Below are 18,969 nucleotides of genomic sequence, written 5' to 3' on the forward strand. Positions count from 1 at the left end.
ATCGATTAAAACGACTAAGGCAGTCGGACATTGTTTTCTGAAGTTTCGTAGAAACATCTGATTCGTTAGTGAGTTTCGTGAACAACTTGTTTTCCATTTCAAAATGTCGTCAGCTATAAGAAGGCACTTGGAGGGCGTGGGTTCATAATCGAGTTGTATCAAGGCAGCAGCATGACGTACGACATTGACTGGGTATTCCCAGTACTCAGGCAATCAAATAGACTATGGAATATTGCTAGTACATTGGCAGTCTCGACCGTGGGTTTATTCGCCAAAATTGTAATGGGTGAGTCAACAAAGAAACTGTTTCAATATTTTCAGTTAAAATATTTATTATGTACGTGTTAATAACCTTTTGGTGGTCTTACTCTGTGGTTGTCATTTGTGCTCAAACTTTTGTATGCCATGTGTTTGCTAATAGCTATTTAAATGAAACATATGTTAAGTATTCATTGGAATAATAGCACTGTTATACTTTATGTGTTATTTTATAGAATGGCTGAACACAACTACAGTGCACAATAGGGAAGTGCTGATACGAGCAATTGACAGGAGACCTCCAGGTGTACCGCTGATCACTGTATCCAATCATTACTCGTGTTTCGACGATCCCGGATTATGGGGTAATATGTTGATGCATATGGTAAAGAAGTTAATGGATAGTATGTTTTGTTGTATATGAAAGTTATCCGTCATCTTTGGCAAATTTCGGGATTGTTTATTTGCATGCGTCTAAGTGATTGTGCCATTTACAACCAGTACTGGGAAGTAGTGATTGAAGGTCAGCTGTCTTAGGCCAACCTTGAAAAGCCCACCTTTCTACGCTGCGAATGTACGTTTAGCAAATGTCCCTGAATTATTCAGGGCAATGTCGAGTGTGCAATTTCCTTAGTGCTCAACTACCATTTTGGACTTCAGATGCTCTATTTAATTTTAATGGAGGTCTTTCTATGTGTAGAGAATCATTCGAGATTGTTTGAGGGTGCCATCAATGGTGAAAATGCAATTACACCTAGTGTTTTTTTTAATTTTTAAAAATAAGCAATTAAGAGCTAAATTTTTCTTGCTATGCAAACTGGTGAAATCAATTTTTTCTTATGGTTCTGGAAGATTAAAGTGTCAAGGAAAGAGGCCAATTTGAAGTGACGAGTCCATATACATAGTATCAATTTTAATTCATTCTTAAATGCAAACAAAATTCAATCACTTTATTAATGACGTATTAATTCATATGTGCATCAATTTTATGGCAAGAAAAACATTCTTTGGAATACTAAAAATCGGCCCACTACTCATTCTTTTATAAATTTATTCATTCGGTAGTAAATCCCAGTATCCATTCCATGGGGTGAAAAATGTTCCTACTTGTGAAAATCGTATTTGATATTTTCTACTCAAGATTAACATAACAAATTACTTGGTATTCTTTCATTGTCATAGATCTGCCATATGGTACTTTTAAGTAAGGGTTTTAGTGAACAGAATTTGTAGAGGGGTGTCCTTTTCTCGCGTGCACATGTAGTCCTAGGTAAACCATGCTTTTGATTCCCCATGAATATATGTATCACTCAAATTCATGATCCTGGTTTAATCGTCTTAGGTTTGACTACTTCTTTGTCAGAAATCTCAACTAAAGTTCATCTTTGGCTACAGTGCTTTTCCAGGTAATGACTGTTTCTGAAATTGCACATTCCAGATTAATAATATATATTTGCCTTAAAATACTCCTTGAAGTGATATCTGCATTCCTAACTTGTTAGGTGAGATATACTTTTTTTGCTAGTGGTATTAATTCTTATTAAATGCAACAATATGTGGCAAAAGGATGGGAAAATAATTTTTGCATATAAATTTCAAAACTACAGGTGTGTAAAGGAACTGTATAAAAACTTGGTGCAAGGGTATGGGCGAGAATGGTTGTGATGGGAACAAGGCCTCTTTAGGAAAAGGGTTTTTTTATCTCCTTTCCTTTGATCTTTTTCATTAGACACCTTGTGTCCCTCACCCTCCCTCTACCCTTTTGAATCACAATAGCATGGCGCATTCCCAAATAGCAGCCTTTAAGGAATTTCTAACCTTAATGACAAATGTTGCTACATTTGTCATTAAGTTTCAGTTTTCATTATCATTACATGTGATGTATTTAATTATAGTACTGTTGGCAACCATTATGTGCAATTAATGTTATAGGATTAATGAAAGAAATATGCTGCTAGCTCTAGTCATTTTAAGTTAACGTAGTAAACTAGTTACTGTTGAGGTTATTCATTGGAAAACAAAGATTCCAGAAGTCACTTGAACATATCTAGATAAGGATGACATCTTTTTTTCAACGTGATTAAAGTAGTGAATCCAATGAAAGGTCTGTTAAAAATGAAGAAGATGCCAAGAGCTGTAAAACAATCTTGGCATTAATAATTTAAACATTTCACCATGATGAACATATGTGCACTTGTACAATCACTTGGTACGCCTGTGTGGACATACCTTTACCGCAATCCTTCAGGTAACAATGGTCACATCACTTTTTCTAGCCCTCCAGGTTCTTCCTAATAAGCCTTTAAGCTTTTGAAAATATTCCACTGTATAATGACTGCAGAAGTGAATTTAAAATGAAAACCATTCCTTGTTTATGGCTTTTCCTAGAAAAGGACCATTACACAGAGACAAAGACTATCACTGATCAGCTCCATGGGGATGTTCAAGTCCCAGATAGGTGGGGGGGGGGGGCTTCAATTGTCCAGGCTCATCTTCATGGAGTTAAAATAGTGCTGCTTTTGTCAAGGAGGCATTAACTGTGTTACCTAGTCTTTAGTAATAAGCGAGACTAAATGTTGAGCCATTGCCTGGATAATGCCCAGGAGGATTTCCATGGAGAGGTAGGCATGTGCCTTCATGGGAGACATGAGCCAATGCCAGTTGTGGGAGTGATGAAGGTGGGGGATTGTTGCCATAGGTTCACAGCTGATGAAAAGACATTCAGGTTGCTTTCTCTCATTTTCTCTTTGGCTACACACACAGTAAAAATCTGTGTAAGATGTGCCCTGTCAATTTTAAATTTAAGTTAAATACTAACAAACTGTAACTCTTTGTGATTTCCTGCATGCAGAAAGTAATTTGTGTGTTTTGAACTGTGGAGGAATATTTGTATGTTATGGTTAATGCCTTTAATTTATCTCCATTGCAACCTGGGAAAGACTTATTTTATGAGACAGCATTTAGGTTTATAAGATATAGCAAATCGTTATGATCAAGAGTAAAAAGCGTTTGTTTTAAATTGATGTCATATAATTGCTTAAACTCATTATCTTATCTGTTAGTGAGTACTGATAATGCTATTATTTCGGTTAGGTTAAGATAAGAGGATTTAAGATAACACCAATTTTTTTCAATTATATATTATCTCATGCAATATTGTATTCAAATGAGGTTTTTCCATCACTAAAATATATATAGTTATGAATAAAAACATTTTCATGGTGTACAGTTGGACACTTGAAATACACCCCTTTAATTTCATGTACAGGGTGCGGCATTTAAATCCGGACAAGCACGCATGTCCTAGCATGAGATTTCCTTGCCGGGTTAGTGAAACCTTCCCCAGACTTCTCCGGAGCATTAGACTTAGCCACAGTATCAGAAACAGTGGATCTGGGGTGCCAGAATAATCGAACTATTTCGAAATATAACACCCAGCGTGAACACTTTCGATAATAGCGGCTCTTAGATTGTACTCCGCACTTCTACCTTACATACCAGCCATTTTTAGGGAATGACTGTTTACTAGATGCCTATAGCTTTCAAGAACACCAATCGCGACCTCCAGTGGAACTACAATATGGCGGGAAATTCAAATTGAAATTTGTCCAGATTTAATTGTCGCATAATGTAATTTAATCCTAGCTATTTGTTTCCGTTGCAATAAAATTACATGATAGGATCTTTAATTCCTCTTCATGGAGGGCCTCACATCCCAGCGCTTTCGACTTCTAGATGTGAGTGAGTGCATTCAAAAGTTGTTTTCATCAAGTCCCAATCGAAATACAGAAAGATTTCAGGAAATTAACTGACTCTGCCAAGGCAAATTTTTTTCTCCATGAAGTAACACGTTTGCTTGTTCAATGTTTTGCCAACTTTGATAATGTTACATGAATACACCATTGTTTAAGATGTTCAGGCATTGGAATGGGATATACAATTTTTAAAAACTTTGGTTCTTTTCATCTGAAAAAAACTAATTCAGGGCCTTATTGCAAGAAATACTTATATTATTCATGGGCGATGGGTTCTCTGATTCCCTGTTTATTTCCAAATTAAGCACTTTTATTGTGAAACACTAAAAATATGAGTCTTAAAGTTTCAAATGTCATTTCAAAATGAACATACCGCACAATTGATACTAATGGCGAATAATTTGTCCTGGCCATCTCAAATCAAGGTTACAATAAGTCTTTTCCCAAAGAGAATTATTTATGTATTCATATCCTCTTCGATCTTTACTTGAAGTGCCCATTAGTACGAGGGTTGTCCCAGATGTACCCAACCCAACCAAGAAAACGCAAATCTTTTGGAAAAAAATGTATTTATTTTTCAGCCTAATCTCCCTTCAGCTCTATACACTTTTCCCAGCGATGCTCAACAAGTTCAATACCTTTTTTATAATAAGAACTGTCTTGCTCCTCAAAATAGCCATTAACTGCCAACATCACGTCTTCAGGGTTGGAAAATCTTTGACCTCCAAGCCATTTCTTCAAGTTTGCGAACAGAAAGGTAAAGGTTTGGAGGTCATCGAGTTCCCTCCAGGTCATGGGCCCTCCATCCAGGGCCTATGTCACTTAACTTTGATTTATTTATTTAACGTCTCACGTGCAAGGCTGAGAATATACAGGTTGCGGTGCTTAAGTCCGGACAAGTACGTGTTTCCACAAATGAGATTTCCTTGCTGGAACCTTCCCCAGACTAGTCTGAAGCATTATACTCAGCCACAATATTGTAAACAGTTGATCTGTGGCGTACCCGAAGAATCGAACTATTTCGAAATATAATGCCCAGAGCGATCACTTTCGATAATAGTGGCTCTTCGATTGTACTCTGCACTTATACGTAACACCTCAGCCATTTTGAGGCTGTGACTGTTTACTAGATGCCTATAGCTTTCAAGAACGCCAATGGCAGCCTCCAGTGGAACTATAATATGGCAGGAAATTCAAATTGAAATTTGTCCGGATTTAATCACCGCACCCTGTATTGCCCCTACTGTTACCTAACGCCTAATGGGCAGTGGTGTGTCAACGTGGCTAGGCCCTTTTCCACAGGGAGTGATCAATATGCTTCTGCTGAAAAAATGGTTTAATGTTAACAAACACTTGCTTTAAACTCAACAATAGGCATTAATGGAAAATGGTCAGAGATTTAGATAGATATCAGTTAGACTACTCGTATATCATGGTTAGGCACATATTTAGCAATAGTTTAATTGATTTACAGTTCATTATTTGGTATAAATAAAGTGAAACATCAGATTCAAGAGGATTAAACAGGTAAGACAGTTGAGGGATCAGAATTCAGAAGTATAACCTGGGATCAAAAGGAGAAGTACCAGAGGGCAATGGAAATATTTGTGAGCAAGAAAAGAGAGATGGGTGAAGTAGAGGAAAAATGGGAGCATTTCAAAAAAGAATATTGAATGCCACAAAGTAAACTTAAGGAAAACTAAGAGCTTTTAAATTTTTTTTCTATTTTCCCATTTTTCTCCCATCTAACTACATATCATGTAGTCATACTCCATGTCAAAGTTTTCATGAGCCCTTTCTTAATGTCCTTACTCAACATCCCCATCATCAGTTCTCTACTCCTTGTGAAAGCTTCTTTGCCTAATGCAATTCTTCCCCTTATGTCCATACTACTTTGAACGTTTTGGTCCAAAACACTTCCGAAATACGTAAACTGTTCCACCTGCTCTAGTTTTTGCCCATGGATATTAATGTTTAGCTTAGCCTTTCTCTTTCTAGAAAATCGCATATCCTTTGTTTTATTCATATTGATTCTCATCCCATATATATCCTACTGAAGTCCAATATATCAAATTCACTCAACAATGCTTGCAACTCCTTGGCTGACTGACAAACTAGAGCCTGGCCATCAGTAAACCTAGCTGATTTTATGAAATTCCCTCCAACTTTCATTCTTACCTCCAGTTCTTCCCATGCCTATTTAATCATTTCCTCTGCATACAGGTCGAACAGCAACGGTGATAATCGGCAACCCTGCCTTACACCTCTTCCTAATACTGCCCATCCGGACTCCCCGTTCCCCACCCGCACCTGATCAGTCTGAGACATGTAAAGGTTGCGGATTAGCCTCCTTTCCCTCCAATCTATTCCTATTTTCTGCAATATGCTCATTAGTTTTTCCCAATTCAGTCTATCAAACGCTTTTTCGAAATCTACGAAACTGGCAAATACCTCCTGGTTGTATTCTATATTCCTCTCGATTAGTAATCTCATTACTGCAATGGCATCATGCGTACCTCTCCCCTTCCTAAACCCAAACTGGTCATCCCCTACGTAATCTTTTGCCCTACTCTCTATCCTTTGGTTGATGATCTTGAGAACCACTTCAGATAAGTGGGAAATCAAACGTATTGTCCTGTAGTCCTCACATGGTGTAGCATTTATCTTTTTGGGAATAGGAACTAACACTGATCTAACAACATCTTCCGGCCAGGTCCTTCCTCATAGATAGTCCATATTAACTGTTCCTCCCACATTTTCCTAAACCTTTTAGTAGTTCCACAGGTTTGTTGTCTATCCCCACGGCTTTATTTGATTTCATCTCCCTTGATGCCCTTTCTATCTTATCATCGAGTATGCCTGGACCTAACCTATCTTCCTCTACGTCATGTTCTATTTCTATATCTAACCTTGTTGGCCTAAGTTCTTCTATATACTCCTTCCATCTCTCTTGGATCTTTCCTGCGTCAACTATTATTATGCCCAACTTATCTCTAACTGTTAACACAGATTTTCCCTTCTTACTTCCCAATAGTGTTTTAACCTTCTTGTATAGTGCACCGATTTCACCCTTCCTCTGCAGACTTTTCATATCCTCACACTGCGTCTTCCACCACGCTTCTTTTGCTTTATTTGCTTCTCGTCTCTATTTATTATTTAACTCTTTGTACTTTCCTCTTCCTAACCTTGTATTTACATTCTTCCATTGCCTTCTCTCATTTGTCTTTCCAATCATCTCATCCGCAATCCCTCTCCTTTTCCTATAAACAGTTCCTATAGTTGCTTTTGCACCTTCGAAATCCCTTTTTTGATGTATTTTCATTTTTACTCAATAGCACTCGGCTCCTTTCGCTCACTCATGATTTTCTCAATAGCTTGCTGATACTCCTTCCTTTGCCATTCCAGTTAATGTTTCTACAGCCCACTTCTTTACCTGCCTCCCCTGCCTTATATTTTTTAATTGGAGGCTACACTTCATGAGCACTAAATTGTGATCAGAGTCCGCAGTTGCCCTTGGGAAACTCAGTGAATTGATCACAGTGGTCAAAATATGTGCCTAATCATAATATAATCTAACAGATACCTGTCGAAGTCAACTGGTATTTTCCATGTATACCTATGCGCTAGCTAGTAGCTACCTAGGTATTATGTCTACCTAGGTGTACATAATCTTGAATGGCATGCTTATTATGTTTTGGAAATATGCATTGCAATCTTGCTTTATGCAAGAACTTTTGCCCTTCCAGGATGTTGACATTGTATTCAAATATTGCAGTATTTGGGTTTACCGCACACATGAACTGCACGGTGTGCCAAACTGAGGCACACAGGCACTGGGTGGGCGGAAGACCAACAAAAGGGATAAAAATACAGTGGCTTGGGCCTTTCAGGTGTGGGGCATTGGCTCTTTCAAGAGGCATCATCCATGGATAGCATTCAGTGAAGACTGGAGAGAGATAGGGACTGGCCATTAGTAGAAATATGGGGAAGTGTTTTCAAGTGTTCAGTCAGGGATATTGTTAACGGAAGTTCCATGGCCACATGGTGAGGGAAATACCTGGCCACTTAGGCCTTCTCCATATTGTTGACATGAGCATTTTTAGCAAAAATTGTGTATGTGGAAATGTGAATGAATGAAACATTATCAATTCAGATTAAATTCATTATGTTTAATGGTATATTATTACTTATAAGTATATTAAATTATTCTAATTACATTATGTTTGTTGTAGATCTGATGAGTGTAAATAGGAATATATATTCTGTAAAAAACATCAGTTTGCAGTATTTCTCTCTTTCTCACATCCCCCTCCCCCTTCTCAGGGACACTCAGTTTTCAGCAGTTGTTTTGGCGTGACAAGATGCGATGGTCCCTGACAGCCCATGACATTTGCTTCACCAACACCTTCCATTCGTACTTCTTCATGCTGGGGAAGTGTGTGCCGGTTATAAGGGGAGAAGGAGTCTATCAGGTAATGGTGTGCAACTGAGTGGCAATATCCCAATTTACAGTATATCTTGCTATTTTTGCTATCCCCTTTGGCTAATGTTTGCCGGAGAAATTACTCTGCTGGTCCTTATGACTCTATTCAAACTTCACTGAGGTATATCCTCCTTCAAAGTCCATTTCTTTCTCTATCTGTGAGTTTTGCAGGAGAAGTAGCTTAATAATACCAAGCTATTTTAGTTAACAAAATTTTAAATTTTGGTTATTGTTATATGGGGAATCTATCATTTAAGGTAGGTTTAGGATGAGCACTAATTTAGCACAGTCTTGGCCTTACCTAACGAGACAAAACCACCACAAAATTAATCTGTCCGTCGATTCTGTGTACATTTATCTCCCTTCATTCTACTCAACATCCCTATCTTATTCCTGCCCCTTCCTTGTTTTCCTAACATCCTCCCCTCTATCATAACCTTTGGTATGCCATTGCCAATCAAAATGCTCTTCATCCAACTTTTCAGCCTTCTTTGAATTTTTCCCAGCAATCCCCTCTACTTCCCATTATGCCTAACACTTTCTTTTTTTGATTTCCATTTAGACCATTTTACCTTTCCAATCCTCCTCCACGGACACATCTCAAATGTCTCCAATCTATGCCTATCATCTCCCTTCAATGGCCAAGTTCCTGAAATCTACGATACCATGTTCCATGTCATTAATCATCATTCCTGTCATCAATTCCCTCCTTCTCATGAAAAATTTTTTGCATAATGCAACTTTCATCTTATATCCCTTCTACTTCTTCCCTGTGGACTACAACCTTGATGTGGTGGAAGGGCTTGTGCACTCCAATGACCCCTAGAGCTGTGCTGGTGGGAGCAATCATAATTGCTCCTGGTAGGGTCAATCATGCCAGATAGGTAGAATGTTAGGAGTCAAACGAAAAGCAGTTGACGCAGCGTCTGTTCCTCAGTGAGGTGGCCATTGAGTGATGGTGTCACATTAAAAACACTATTGAGGAAGTCAATGGGAAATCATTCTACTATCATTCCCAAGATTTGAAGGATGGACAGGATAGAGAATATGAATCCTGGCAACTATGAGACTCGGTCCAATCAACTGTGTGTCATGCCTGGCAGTGGAAGAGACAAGGCTCCCATGGTTGTCATCTCACGAAATGCTTCCTTGCTCACTGCTTTGATTAGATTGCAGGCCGAAGATGATTTTTCAACCTATCAGAATATGAGGCACAGATGATGGTGGTTCCCTTAGTTGGGAGTGTTTCAAGATAACGCCTTTTTCATCCCAAAAGAGAGTCATATAATTACCTTCCCTGCAGATGGTTGCACCCAGGACTTATTGAGTTTTGGTGCTGAGGAATGGCACCAATTCCTTGCTTGCTCTCTTGGTATAGGGTCGGTGGTAATGGGCCCAGGTTCCATCTCCTCTAACAGTTCTTGCAAGAAAGCCGTTACCCTCTTTGTTAAAGTGCTGCAAAAGTTAGATAGCTGGGGGTGCAAAAAGTGGGTGGGAGAGGAATGGGATTTGGGTTTTGAATATAGGACCCGTTTTGTATCTTGTTTTATTGCAGGGCCCGGGAGTGGCTTTGGGATGGGGCGGGCATTTAATGAGAGGATTGGTTGAAATTAAAAGATTGGATAAGTTGGTGGGACATTTTGTCAAAAAGGCCAACATCTAAAGAAACTTATGAGCAGAATGTATTTTTTGGCCTGGTGCTATAGTGCTGCCATCTTGTGACCTCATGAGGGACCACTGCATGGTTGGGCCCCCTCCTGATTGAGTGGGTGTCCAGCATTAGTGAGACCACATTGTACATAGAACTAGATGGCTTTGACTTAATATGTTCCTGCTTTTATTTTAAGTAATTATTTTAATTAATGAACCTTAATTGATTCATATTCCATTTCATAACTAACGTTTGCTCATTTACTTGCCCTTGACACACTCTCAACTCACATTTGAGTCAATTTATTTTTGGCTGAAAAGTACACTTTGACATGAACTGCCCTGTAGTCCAACGTGTGTGAGAAAGGCAAAAGTATTGAGCTTAATAATCTAGCAAGTAGCAGGGAATGTTCACGTCATTGGTGGCAACTCGTTGATGCTGGTTGACGTGGCGTGTGTGTTTGCAGGAGGCGATGGAGTTCTGCCTGGAGCAGTTGGGTCGGGGTGGCTGGGTGCATATTTTCCCTGAGGGGCGCGTCAATATGACGCAGGAGGCCATGCGCCTCAAGTGGGGGGTTGGGCGCTTGATACTGGACTCCCCGCAGCCGCCCGTCATCCTACCCCTCTGGCACGTGGGCATGGACTCCGTCCTCCCCAACCAGGAGCCATACTATTTGCAGGTGGGTCACCTCTTATAAATAAGTCTTCTCTTGAAGGAAACGCCAAGCTGTGACAACGCAGAATGCATATTAGAGATTCTATTTTGAAACATGGACACACGTGGGAAAGGGACTTGCTTGGAGATATTTTAAGTTTGAGTGGTCAGGCCACCATTGTACGTATGGGATAGAAGGTTGGCGTTCTTGGGTTGAAGGTGAGAGGGAGTTGGTTTAGGATGGAGAGGGGATGGGGGCAGGGAGGAGTGTCTTGGTGTTGGTGGGGAAGGAATTGACTCTGTAATTAGTGCGCTTGGTTTAGCCAGGGCAATGTGCAATCAAATATTTACCAACCTCCAGGTCAATGCGACAATTTCAGAGTGTAACAATGATTCCCCTTGACCAGGATCCTGGTCAAGGCGAATGCTGATTATTACAATGAAATGCATATTAGTAGATGACTCCATTAAAAGCTACTGTTGCGGCATTTCCCGCAATTTCTTGGCACTTTGGAACTTCCAGGTGTTCAGCCAATTGCCACTGCTGATTCTGGGAGGACAGTGGTGCTGTGCTTAGCTTCTGGTAATATTTCGGTATTACCAAAATATTTATTGAAGGCAACCGTTTTCTATGCTTTAATAACACTCTCATGCTACTTGAAGTTGAATGACTGTAGACCCTGCAATTATAGTGGGAGAGATACAGTGCATTAATTAGAAAATGGGCAACATCCCCATTAGCGCTAAGCACATAAAGTTTTGCAGCAGCACCACATGTGAGATAAGACTAAACGCACTACACTGTATACATTTATGATTAATTGCAAAATATTAAACCCATGTTACTAACTACCGACTCAAAGCAGTGATTTTATTGAAATTTTAAATAAAAGCAACCATTTTCTATGCCTGAGGTAGGACAAAATACTCAATGGTAAGTATTTTTCTGGCGATTCGGCTTGTGTTTATACAGTTTATACCTGTAGGTTAAAGTTACACCCATGCACCCCATAAGATTTTGCTGATTTTAGAGCCTTTTTGTAGTTTAAACAAAGTGTGCATTATGGACCGGGAAATATGATAGATGCTCACATTTTGATGTGGCTATTGATGGGGGGGGTGTGATTGGTGCTCTACAGGTGGGGCGCCGTGTGACGTTGAATGTGGGCCAGCCCCTGGAGTTGGGGGGCGAGGTGAGGGCCCTGAGGGCCAAGGGTGCCAGCCCAGAGGAGGCCCGGCTCCAGCTGACAAATCGCATCCAGGAGGAACTGCGTCTGCTCAAGGGGCAAACGGAAGCGCTCCACTCAAGCAGCCCAAGCAAGAAAAGCTCATCGTGATGAAAACCGTGGTGCTCATCCCATACCACTTATACACGCCCACACACAAACACTCACATGGACCAAAACACACGTCACAAAATGTGTTGTCGCGAGGGAGTCTTCCATCCGCTCCATGCTGCTCTGTCATCTGCTGAAATGGAGAGTTCCTCGTGGTCACCATAGCTGTCCAATTTGGTTTTCCAGAAGTACATTTTTCTGGTTGTCATGCCAATGGCATCCTTTTTTGGATGCTGTCTAATAAGTTCCCAAAATTGGCTGAAAGGAATGTTTGTGGTTTGAATGTGGGAGTGGATATTTCGTGGGTGCCCACCGCCACGTCTGCAGACAAGGCTTTTGCCAGGAGTTTTCCTAAATTGTGGAGTTAACCATGTGTGCACATTCGTATCCATGCATGCATACATACATACATTATATATCTGCATGTGATGTAATGTAAATGATTTCAATGCATTTCATTATGGACACACGGAATTCATTCATGGTCAATATCATTGGTCAATTTGGGTTTTATTGTTTTATTCTGTTATATTTTCACTTTTTTATTGCATCCATTTTGTTGTATTGTCTATGATGACCACCATCGATCAGTTGAACTTGATTAATGGTGGAACTCTTCTTTTGTTACATTGTTAGCTAATTGGTTTATAACTATTTTTAAGTGTTAACAGGCATTGTTTATTTAGATCATGAAATGAAATGCAAGTCAAACTTGTTGTATTCACACCCCTTAAATTATTTATTAGTGGACTGCTAATGAAAGTTTTGACCTTTAGTTTCATCCATGACATTGGCAGAGTTTAAAATTTCCAAAGATGATTTTATACCAGGAGTGGCTTGTAGGTCCATAAATCATGTGCCCAATTTTTATTCTTAAAATATTGTATCTAAGAAAAGCGCATTCTGGGATTACATCACTTGGCCAAGTATATTGTGTAACTGTAGTGATGTCTGCCTATATGAATGCTAGTCGATTAACATACGTTATCTACCAAAATGTGTCATGTGTGAGAAATGTAAGCTTCAGTGTTTCATTTTCTAGTTCCCCAAGGTTTTTGTGCATAAAATGATCTTATTCATCTTTGTCTCTCTTAGTTTGACCCATCTTCAATTTTAAATATTAATTGGTAATGTGAATGCCTCGTTGATTAATGAGCTATGAAGGTTGCCCAAGAATAAGCAGTTGAATCTTCAAGCATTAGCCTCAAATCATTTTAAACAATTTTATTTCAGACAACTTCAGATCTTTCTTTGGCAACCCCTTGCATCTTATATGTCCCTGATGTCACTGTCTTTTTGATGATTCCAGAGTGCTTGTTATGTACTTCCCATAGAGTATTTTATCAGAATTTCAATTCAGAGGCTTAATTCAATTCAGAGATAATTAGTCAACTTTCAGAAAAAACACACTTTCTCTGGGAGTATGTGCTGGTTTTTATCAATTTTTCACTTTTTTGTAGCTATGAATTAATTTTTTAAGGTCAAGCTTTCAAAAATGCTTGTGGGATTAACCCTTGGGATTCTTTGAAAGCTATTCGATCAAGGAAGAGATAATCTATCTTGAAAATCTAACCTTATGGCTCCTTTGGAAGAAACCAATTTCATTCAGGTATGTGGTTGAAATGTGCTTAGCCCTTGCTGTTAACACCCCAGGCAGTGGTCTTTGCCATCACTGTGGTAACTCTGAGATAGAATGAGAGTGTGGTTCCTGCTGATGGATACAATTGCCCCCTTACCATTTTGCAGTGCATCTTGCTTCCCCTTTCGAATGTGCCCGGTTGGCATGTTTGATGCAGTATCTGATGCCAACTTTTTGCTTTATCTACTCCTCACACATGGGCTTTGTTGCTGTGGGTGTTGAATGCAGTCCGTTTGGCATGGGTGGGAGTTGGTGGTGTGAGAAGGAAGATTGAGATTTTGCGCTTCCATGCTGCTTCGGCAGCTGAAGTGTGTGTATATTGCTCTGCGCTCTCAACCATCCAAATTGTTTTATGTCGCCAATGGTACTTCAGAGTGCCTCTGTTATCATCTCTAAAATTTAAATAGTGAGGAAGATTTTTCATTAATATATAGCTTGATTTTCACTTTTCTAGCGAAAGAAGTGATGCCCTCAGTGACCAATGTTGGGATGTTTTTTGAAGCTGGCTTAGGATCTTTACCTATTAAATAGGGAATTTGTACTTTCGGGATATTCAATATGCGTGCTTGCATCTGCTTCTTAACTAATAGTTGTGCTTGGTTACATTTTCCAATGAATAATTTTGTAAAATTTACACCCATGGTTAAAAGCTATAAGTTCTCTAATCAAATCTTGCAATTCATTATGTTGCTTCAATGATTTTTGTCTTTGTTTGCCATTAAATGCTTGAAAGTCAACTGAAGGGAGCACGTTAATTGTTAACCACATGCAGGTATGACATATAAATGATTCTCGGACCCTGTTGCTCAATTTTGATTGCTATGAGAGGTTCACTTGGCAAGAAGGACACCACGAATGCAGTTATTCATGAATGTTGTGCTCTTGTCTGTAGTTGCTTTTGTCAGCCAATATGCCTTTCGCAAGGGCATGGCCGTTCAAAGGTTGAAGAATTGTGGACAGATAAGTGTATTGTACATGTGCAAGTGATTGTGTGTATGCAGTGGGAGCACTGAATATTTCATTTATTACTGGCATTGGCATTGAATAGTGGCTGCAGGGGTATTCTTCAAAAGTTTTGACCCCTGTTGCTTGGTTTCTGTTCCCCCTGTGAGTCTTCTGTCTGTGCTTCTCCTGCTTCAGCTCCTTACCATTTCCCAATGTCAGTGGATTTGTGTTTTAACCGTTCTAGAGATTTGGCATGCTGTACATATTTTGTGGTACCTTACTGCAAGATGCCATGCTTGCCGTCACTCTTTCGGCACTCTCCTTATAAATGTGTCGCCCTCTCTGGTGATGGAGTCTACCGGAAAAGTTGGGCAGGGGATTGTAGTTTGTTGAGTAGCATTGGTGGGTCTGACGTGCATTGTCTCTTCAGTATTTCTTCTGCTGCATTTAGGTGATGCGTCCAGTTCTGGGCGTGTATGTCTTTCACACTTATTGACCCTCCGTGTAGATGTCCACTCCACAGCAGTCCTAATATTACTGGGCTTGCTGTTGGGTCGCACGGGAACTATTGCTAAAATTTTACTTTTTATAAAAGCAAAATATGATCCTCCTGAAATCAATTCTGTGAATTCTGAAGCCTTGAATTCCACATGAAAGTGGTTGTGAAAGTGTGCATAGTGATTGGGTTGCTTATACCAATCACAGTCTTCTCTCTTAACTCAGGGTCTTCTGCATTTCTAGATTGTGAATCTTTATGGTGGTACTCGTGGACATAATGTGATGAACAATCAAAACTTACCTTTCACTTTTAAAAGCACCTCACTTGATTCATGAGGTTTACTTTTGTGCCTCTTTCATGTTTACTACCCATCATTGACAGCCGTGTTAGTTCCTATCATGTTAAAAGAAAATGGAATTTATCCTGAAATGCAATAAACCATAAAGTTTCAACTTTAAGTTCTTTCTTCACTTGCAGCAAACAAAAATAACATCCAATTCACCAAAAAATTCCTTTCTTGCTGTTGCCCAGATGGTCCAAAATATTTGACATAGGTATCAAATACTGGTTGCCAAGGTTGGTATGATAAGATTGATTGGTGTATTATATAAGGAAATGGTTTTATTTTTATTGAATTTTTTCCATCTATTTGTAAACCAATTGAGTTGTAGTTGTTATTGCATTGTCTGCTTGTCTCTTCTTTTGCAGTGAATTTTTCATAATATTTCCATACTATGTAAAGAATTTTCAAGAGGTTTGAAGGAGTAAAGAAAACCTTTTTATCACATTTAAGATAAGGTTACAACTTCAGAATGTAAAAATCATTCGCCTTGACTGGGATTCGAGCCCGGATCCCTCGGATGTCTGGCTGAGTGCTTAAGCAAGTAAAGCCCTTGATCAGACATTGAGGGATCCGGGTTCGAATCCCAGGCAAGGCGAATGATTTTTATACTCTGAAATCACTGCATTGTAATGCACACTTAGCAGATGACTCCATTAAATGTAACTGTTATGGCATCTCCCGCAGTTTCTTGGAATTTGTCAAATTTAAGATTAGCAAATTCAATTTGTCTTAGAATTTTAATGCTTTAAACGTGATGGAAAACAGATTTTGAATATTTTAACTTGTATCCTGTGTGAGGTGTTGTCATCTAATTTCTTTCATTAGTTGCTACTCTAGTTAACTCCCTCCTTCTCTAATGTTGAATCTTTCCACTTGCCGGGCGGAGGCTCTTAACCACTTGAGCTATCCATTAAATCCCAGTGGTGTTGAATATTTTTCAGAGGTATCTCGATCCCTACTTGAGGTGCTTTGTGGAGGGCACTTTGAGAGAGTACGCCGTCCGTCGGATGGGACGTTAAACTGTTTGACCCCTTGTCGCCTTTCCTTATTTAAGTAGGCTAATGCCGATGCCAGGTTTCTCTCCACCCTTCATCCTTTCCTGTCCATCCCCTATGGCGCAAATGACCTCAGCTGTCGGTCGCCTCCCCTCAACACTACTACTACTACTACTACTCTAATGTTGAACCTTGCTTCCTTATTTATTGAAAATATAATTAATTTTGTTTTATTTTGGTTAATCAGCCTCCTATACTTCTCATTGTTCCTGTTAAATATTCAGTAATGCATGCAATCTTACTGGTTGGCTGACTAACTATTGCTGGACCATCTGCAAACCTGAATCAATCATCTCGCCACCCGCAAACCAGCGCCAGCTGTAAACTCTTCTCTTGGTGCCCTTAACATATCCTGACCATATATGTATTTTGAAATGTACCAGCAATGACAAGTAACCTTATCTCCCTCCCCTGCCAATCATTACCCATCCTGATGATATTCGATGTTCCTTTCTACCAATGTTCTCACATTGGCTTCATGCTCACCTCTCAAGATGATCTTTGCCCAGGTACTCAGTTGTTTACTCTATTTTAGACAATCTGTTAATGATTCTCAGGATTGCCTATGCTGCATGCGAAATTAAACTCATCACCCCTTCAGCCTCAACATAAGTGTCCCCACCAGGAGCACCAGTACAGCTTTAGGGATCATCAGAACACATGAGCCCTTCCTCCTCCATCATGTAAGGGAAATTAATTCATGTGAAAAATTCTGAAATGTATGTTTCAGTTGGCAGGATATGCATGCACTGAGGTACCCAAGTGACCTGATGTTAACATTTTTAGAAGTAAAGTTTTGGGCTGTCCACTGTTTAGCTGTTCCAAGCATATATACAAAAATCTTTTGGCTTAATTTATATGATTATATTCTCTGCATTAAACCTACAATTTCTTTCAAAATTGTTGATACGTGTGGTTGGCTGAATGAAGACTTCAGCATTGATAACAATGGCCTGGTGGGGCACTGTATGCATCCTTCATTGGCACTTGCACTCCATCCTTTGCAGAAGCGTCATATGTATCTTGTAGTAAATAATCTGAGTTGTATCAATAAAGTCATTAAGTGGTTTTCACACGGATTTTTAGTTGACACCATGATGTGTAAATACCAAAATGAAAAGGCTGAAGCAGTTTGCTCCATTAATTCAGAATTCATAAGATTGAATATTGAATGGATTTCTCCTTTGAAACATTAAATTTAGTATACATCCCTAATTCCTATTGAGGCTTCTTGGTCTTTTTAATGTTAACTACATTTTTGCTTACACTAAGTTGTCCTTTCTTCCAGAGATATTTCTGAAGCCCCAGGTGAAGGTGGGGATAGGGAAAAGATTGAGGCGAATGTGTGTGTGTTGGCTGTAGTGAATGATGAATGTTGAGAATGAATTAGCTGGAGGGATCGCGATGGTGTAGTGACTGGTGGACTGGCATCCCACAGAGAAGGCTTGGGTTCGAATCCTGGAGATGGCAGATATATTTAAGTGGTATCCCATTCCCTACTTAAAGTGTTTTGTGGAGAGCACTTTGAGTTGGTACACTGTTCGTCAGATGGAACATTTAACTGCAGACCCCTTGGCACCTTTCTTTAAGATTAGCCTAAGGCCGACGCCAGGTTTCTCTCCTCCCTTCCCATCCATCCCAAATGGCTCTAATGACCCTAGCTGTAATTCGCTTCTGCTAAACCTGCTGCTACCGCTTTATTCATTGGATGGCAGATGGAGAGGGTCAAGATGGCGTGGAGGCTGACTTCCCTACCAGAGGGCCTGGGTTCGAATCCCGGAGGTGGAAGATATTTTTCAGTGGGTTCCCGATCCCTGCTTGAGGTGCTTTGTGGGCACTTTGAGTGAGTATGCTGTCCTTTGAATGGGATTTTAAGTTGCATACCCCTTGGTGCATTTTGTTAAAAGAGTAGGCTTATGCCGAAGATGGGTTTCTCTAGACCCTTCATCCTTTCCTGTCCATCCTTAACGGCATAAGTGACCGCAGCTGTCGGTCGCCTCCCATAAATAAAACTACCATGAGTGATCAATTCGTAATGTTCAATCACGGCCAATCAAAAGCTCTTGAGGGTTCATAAATAGGGTGCAGCGCCTGGATCTGTACAAATTTCAATTTGAATTTTCCGCCATATCATAGTTCCGCTGGAGGTCGCAATTGGCACCTCTTAAATGCTGGAGGCATCTAGTAAACAGTCATAACCTCAAAATGGCCGAGATGTTTTGTACAAGTGTGGAGTACAATCGAAGAGCCACTGTTATCGAAAGTGTTCGCGCCAGGCATTATATTTCGAAATAGCTTGATTCTTCCAGTGGTACCCCAGAACAACTGTATTGCACGATATTGTGACATA

The 18,969-nt window shown here is 39.7% G+C and overlaps 1 protein-coding gene across 1 annotated transcript; it reads left to right on the forward strand.

Moving 5' to 3' along the window:
- The first annotated feature begins 79 nt into the window (after positions 1-79).
- Positions 80-17,661, forward strand: Taz (tafazzin, phospholipid-lysophospholipid transacylase). Its single transcript, XM_071584362.1, has 5 exons — positions 80-286; positions 495-623; positions 8,337-8,485; positions 10,614-10,826; positions 11,941-17,661. The coding sequence occupies exons 1-5, from the start codon at positions 172-174 to the stop codon at positions 12,136-12,138; spliced, it is 804 nt and encodes a 267-aa protein (XP_071440463.1). The 5' UTR covers positions 80-171; the 3' UTR covers positions 12,139-17,661.
- The last annotated feature ends 1,308 nt before the right edge of the window (positions 17,662-18,969 follow it).

This window comes from Hetaerina americana, unplaced genomic scaffold (genome assembly GCF_022747635.1).
Source record: "Hetaerina americana unplaced genomic scaffold, ioHetAmer1.1.p SCAF_18, whole genome shotgun sequence".
Lineage (NCBI taxonomy): Eukaryota > Metazoa > Arthropoda > Insecta > Odonata > Calopterygidae > Hetaerina > Hetaerina americana.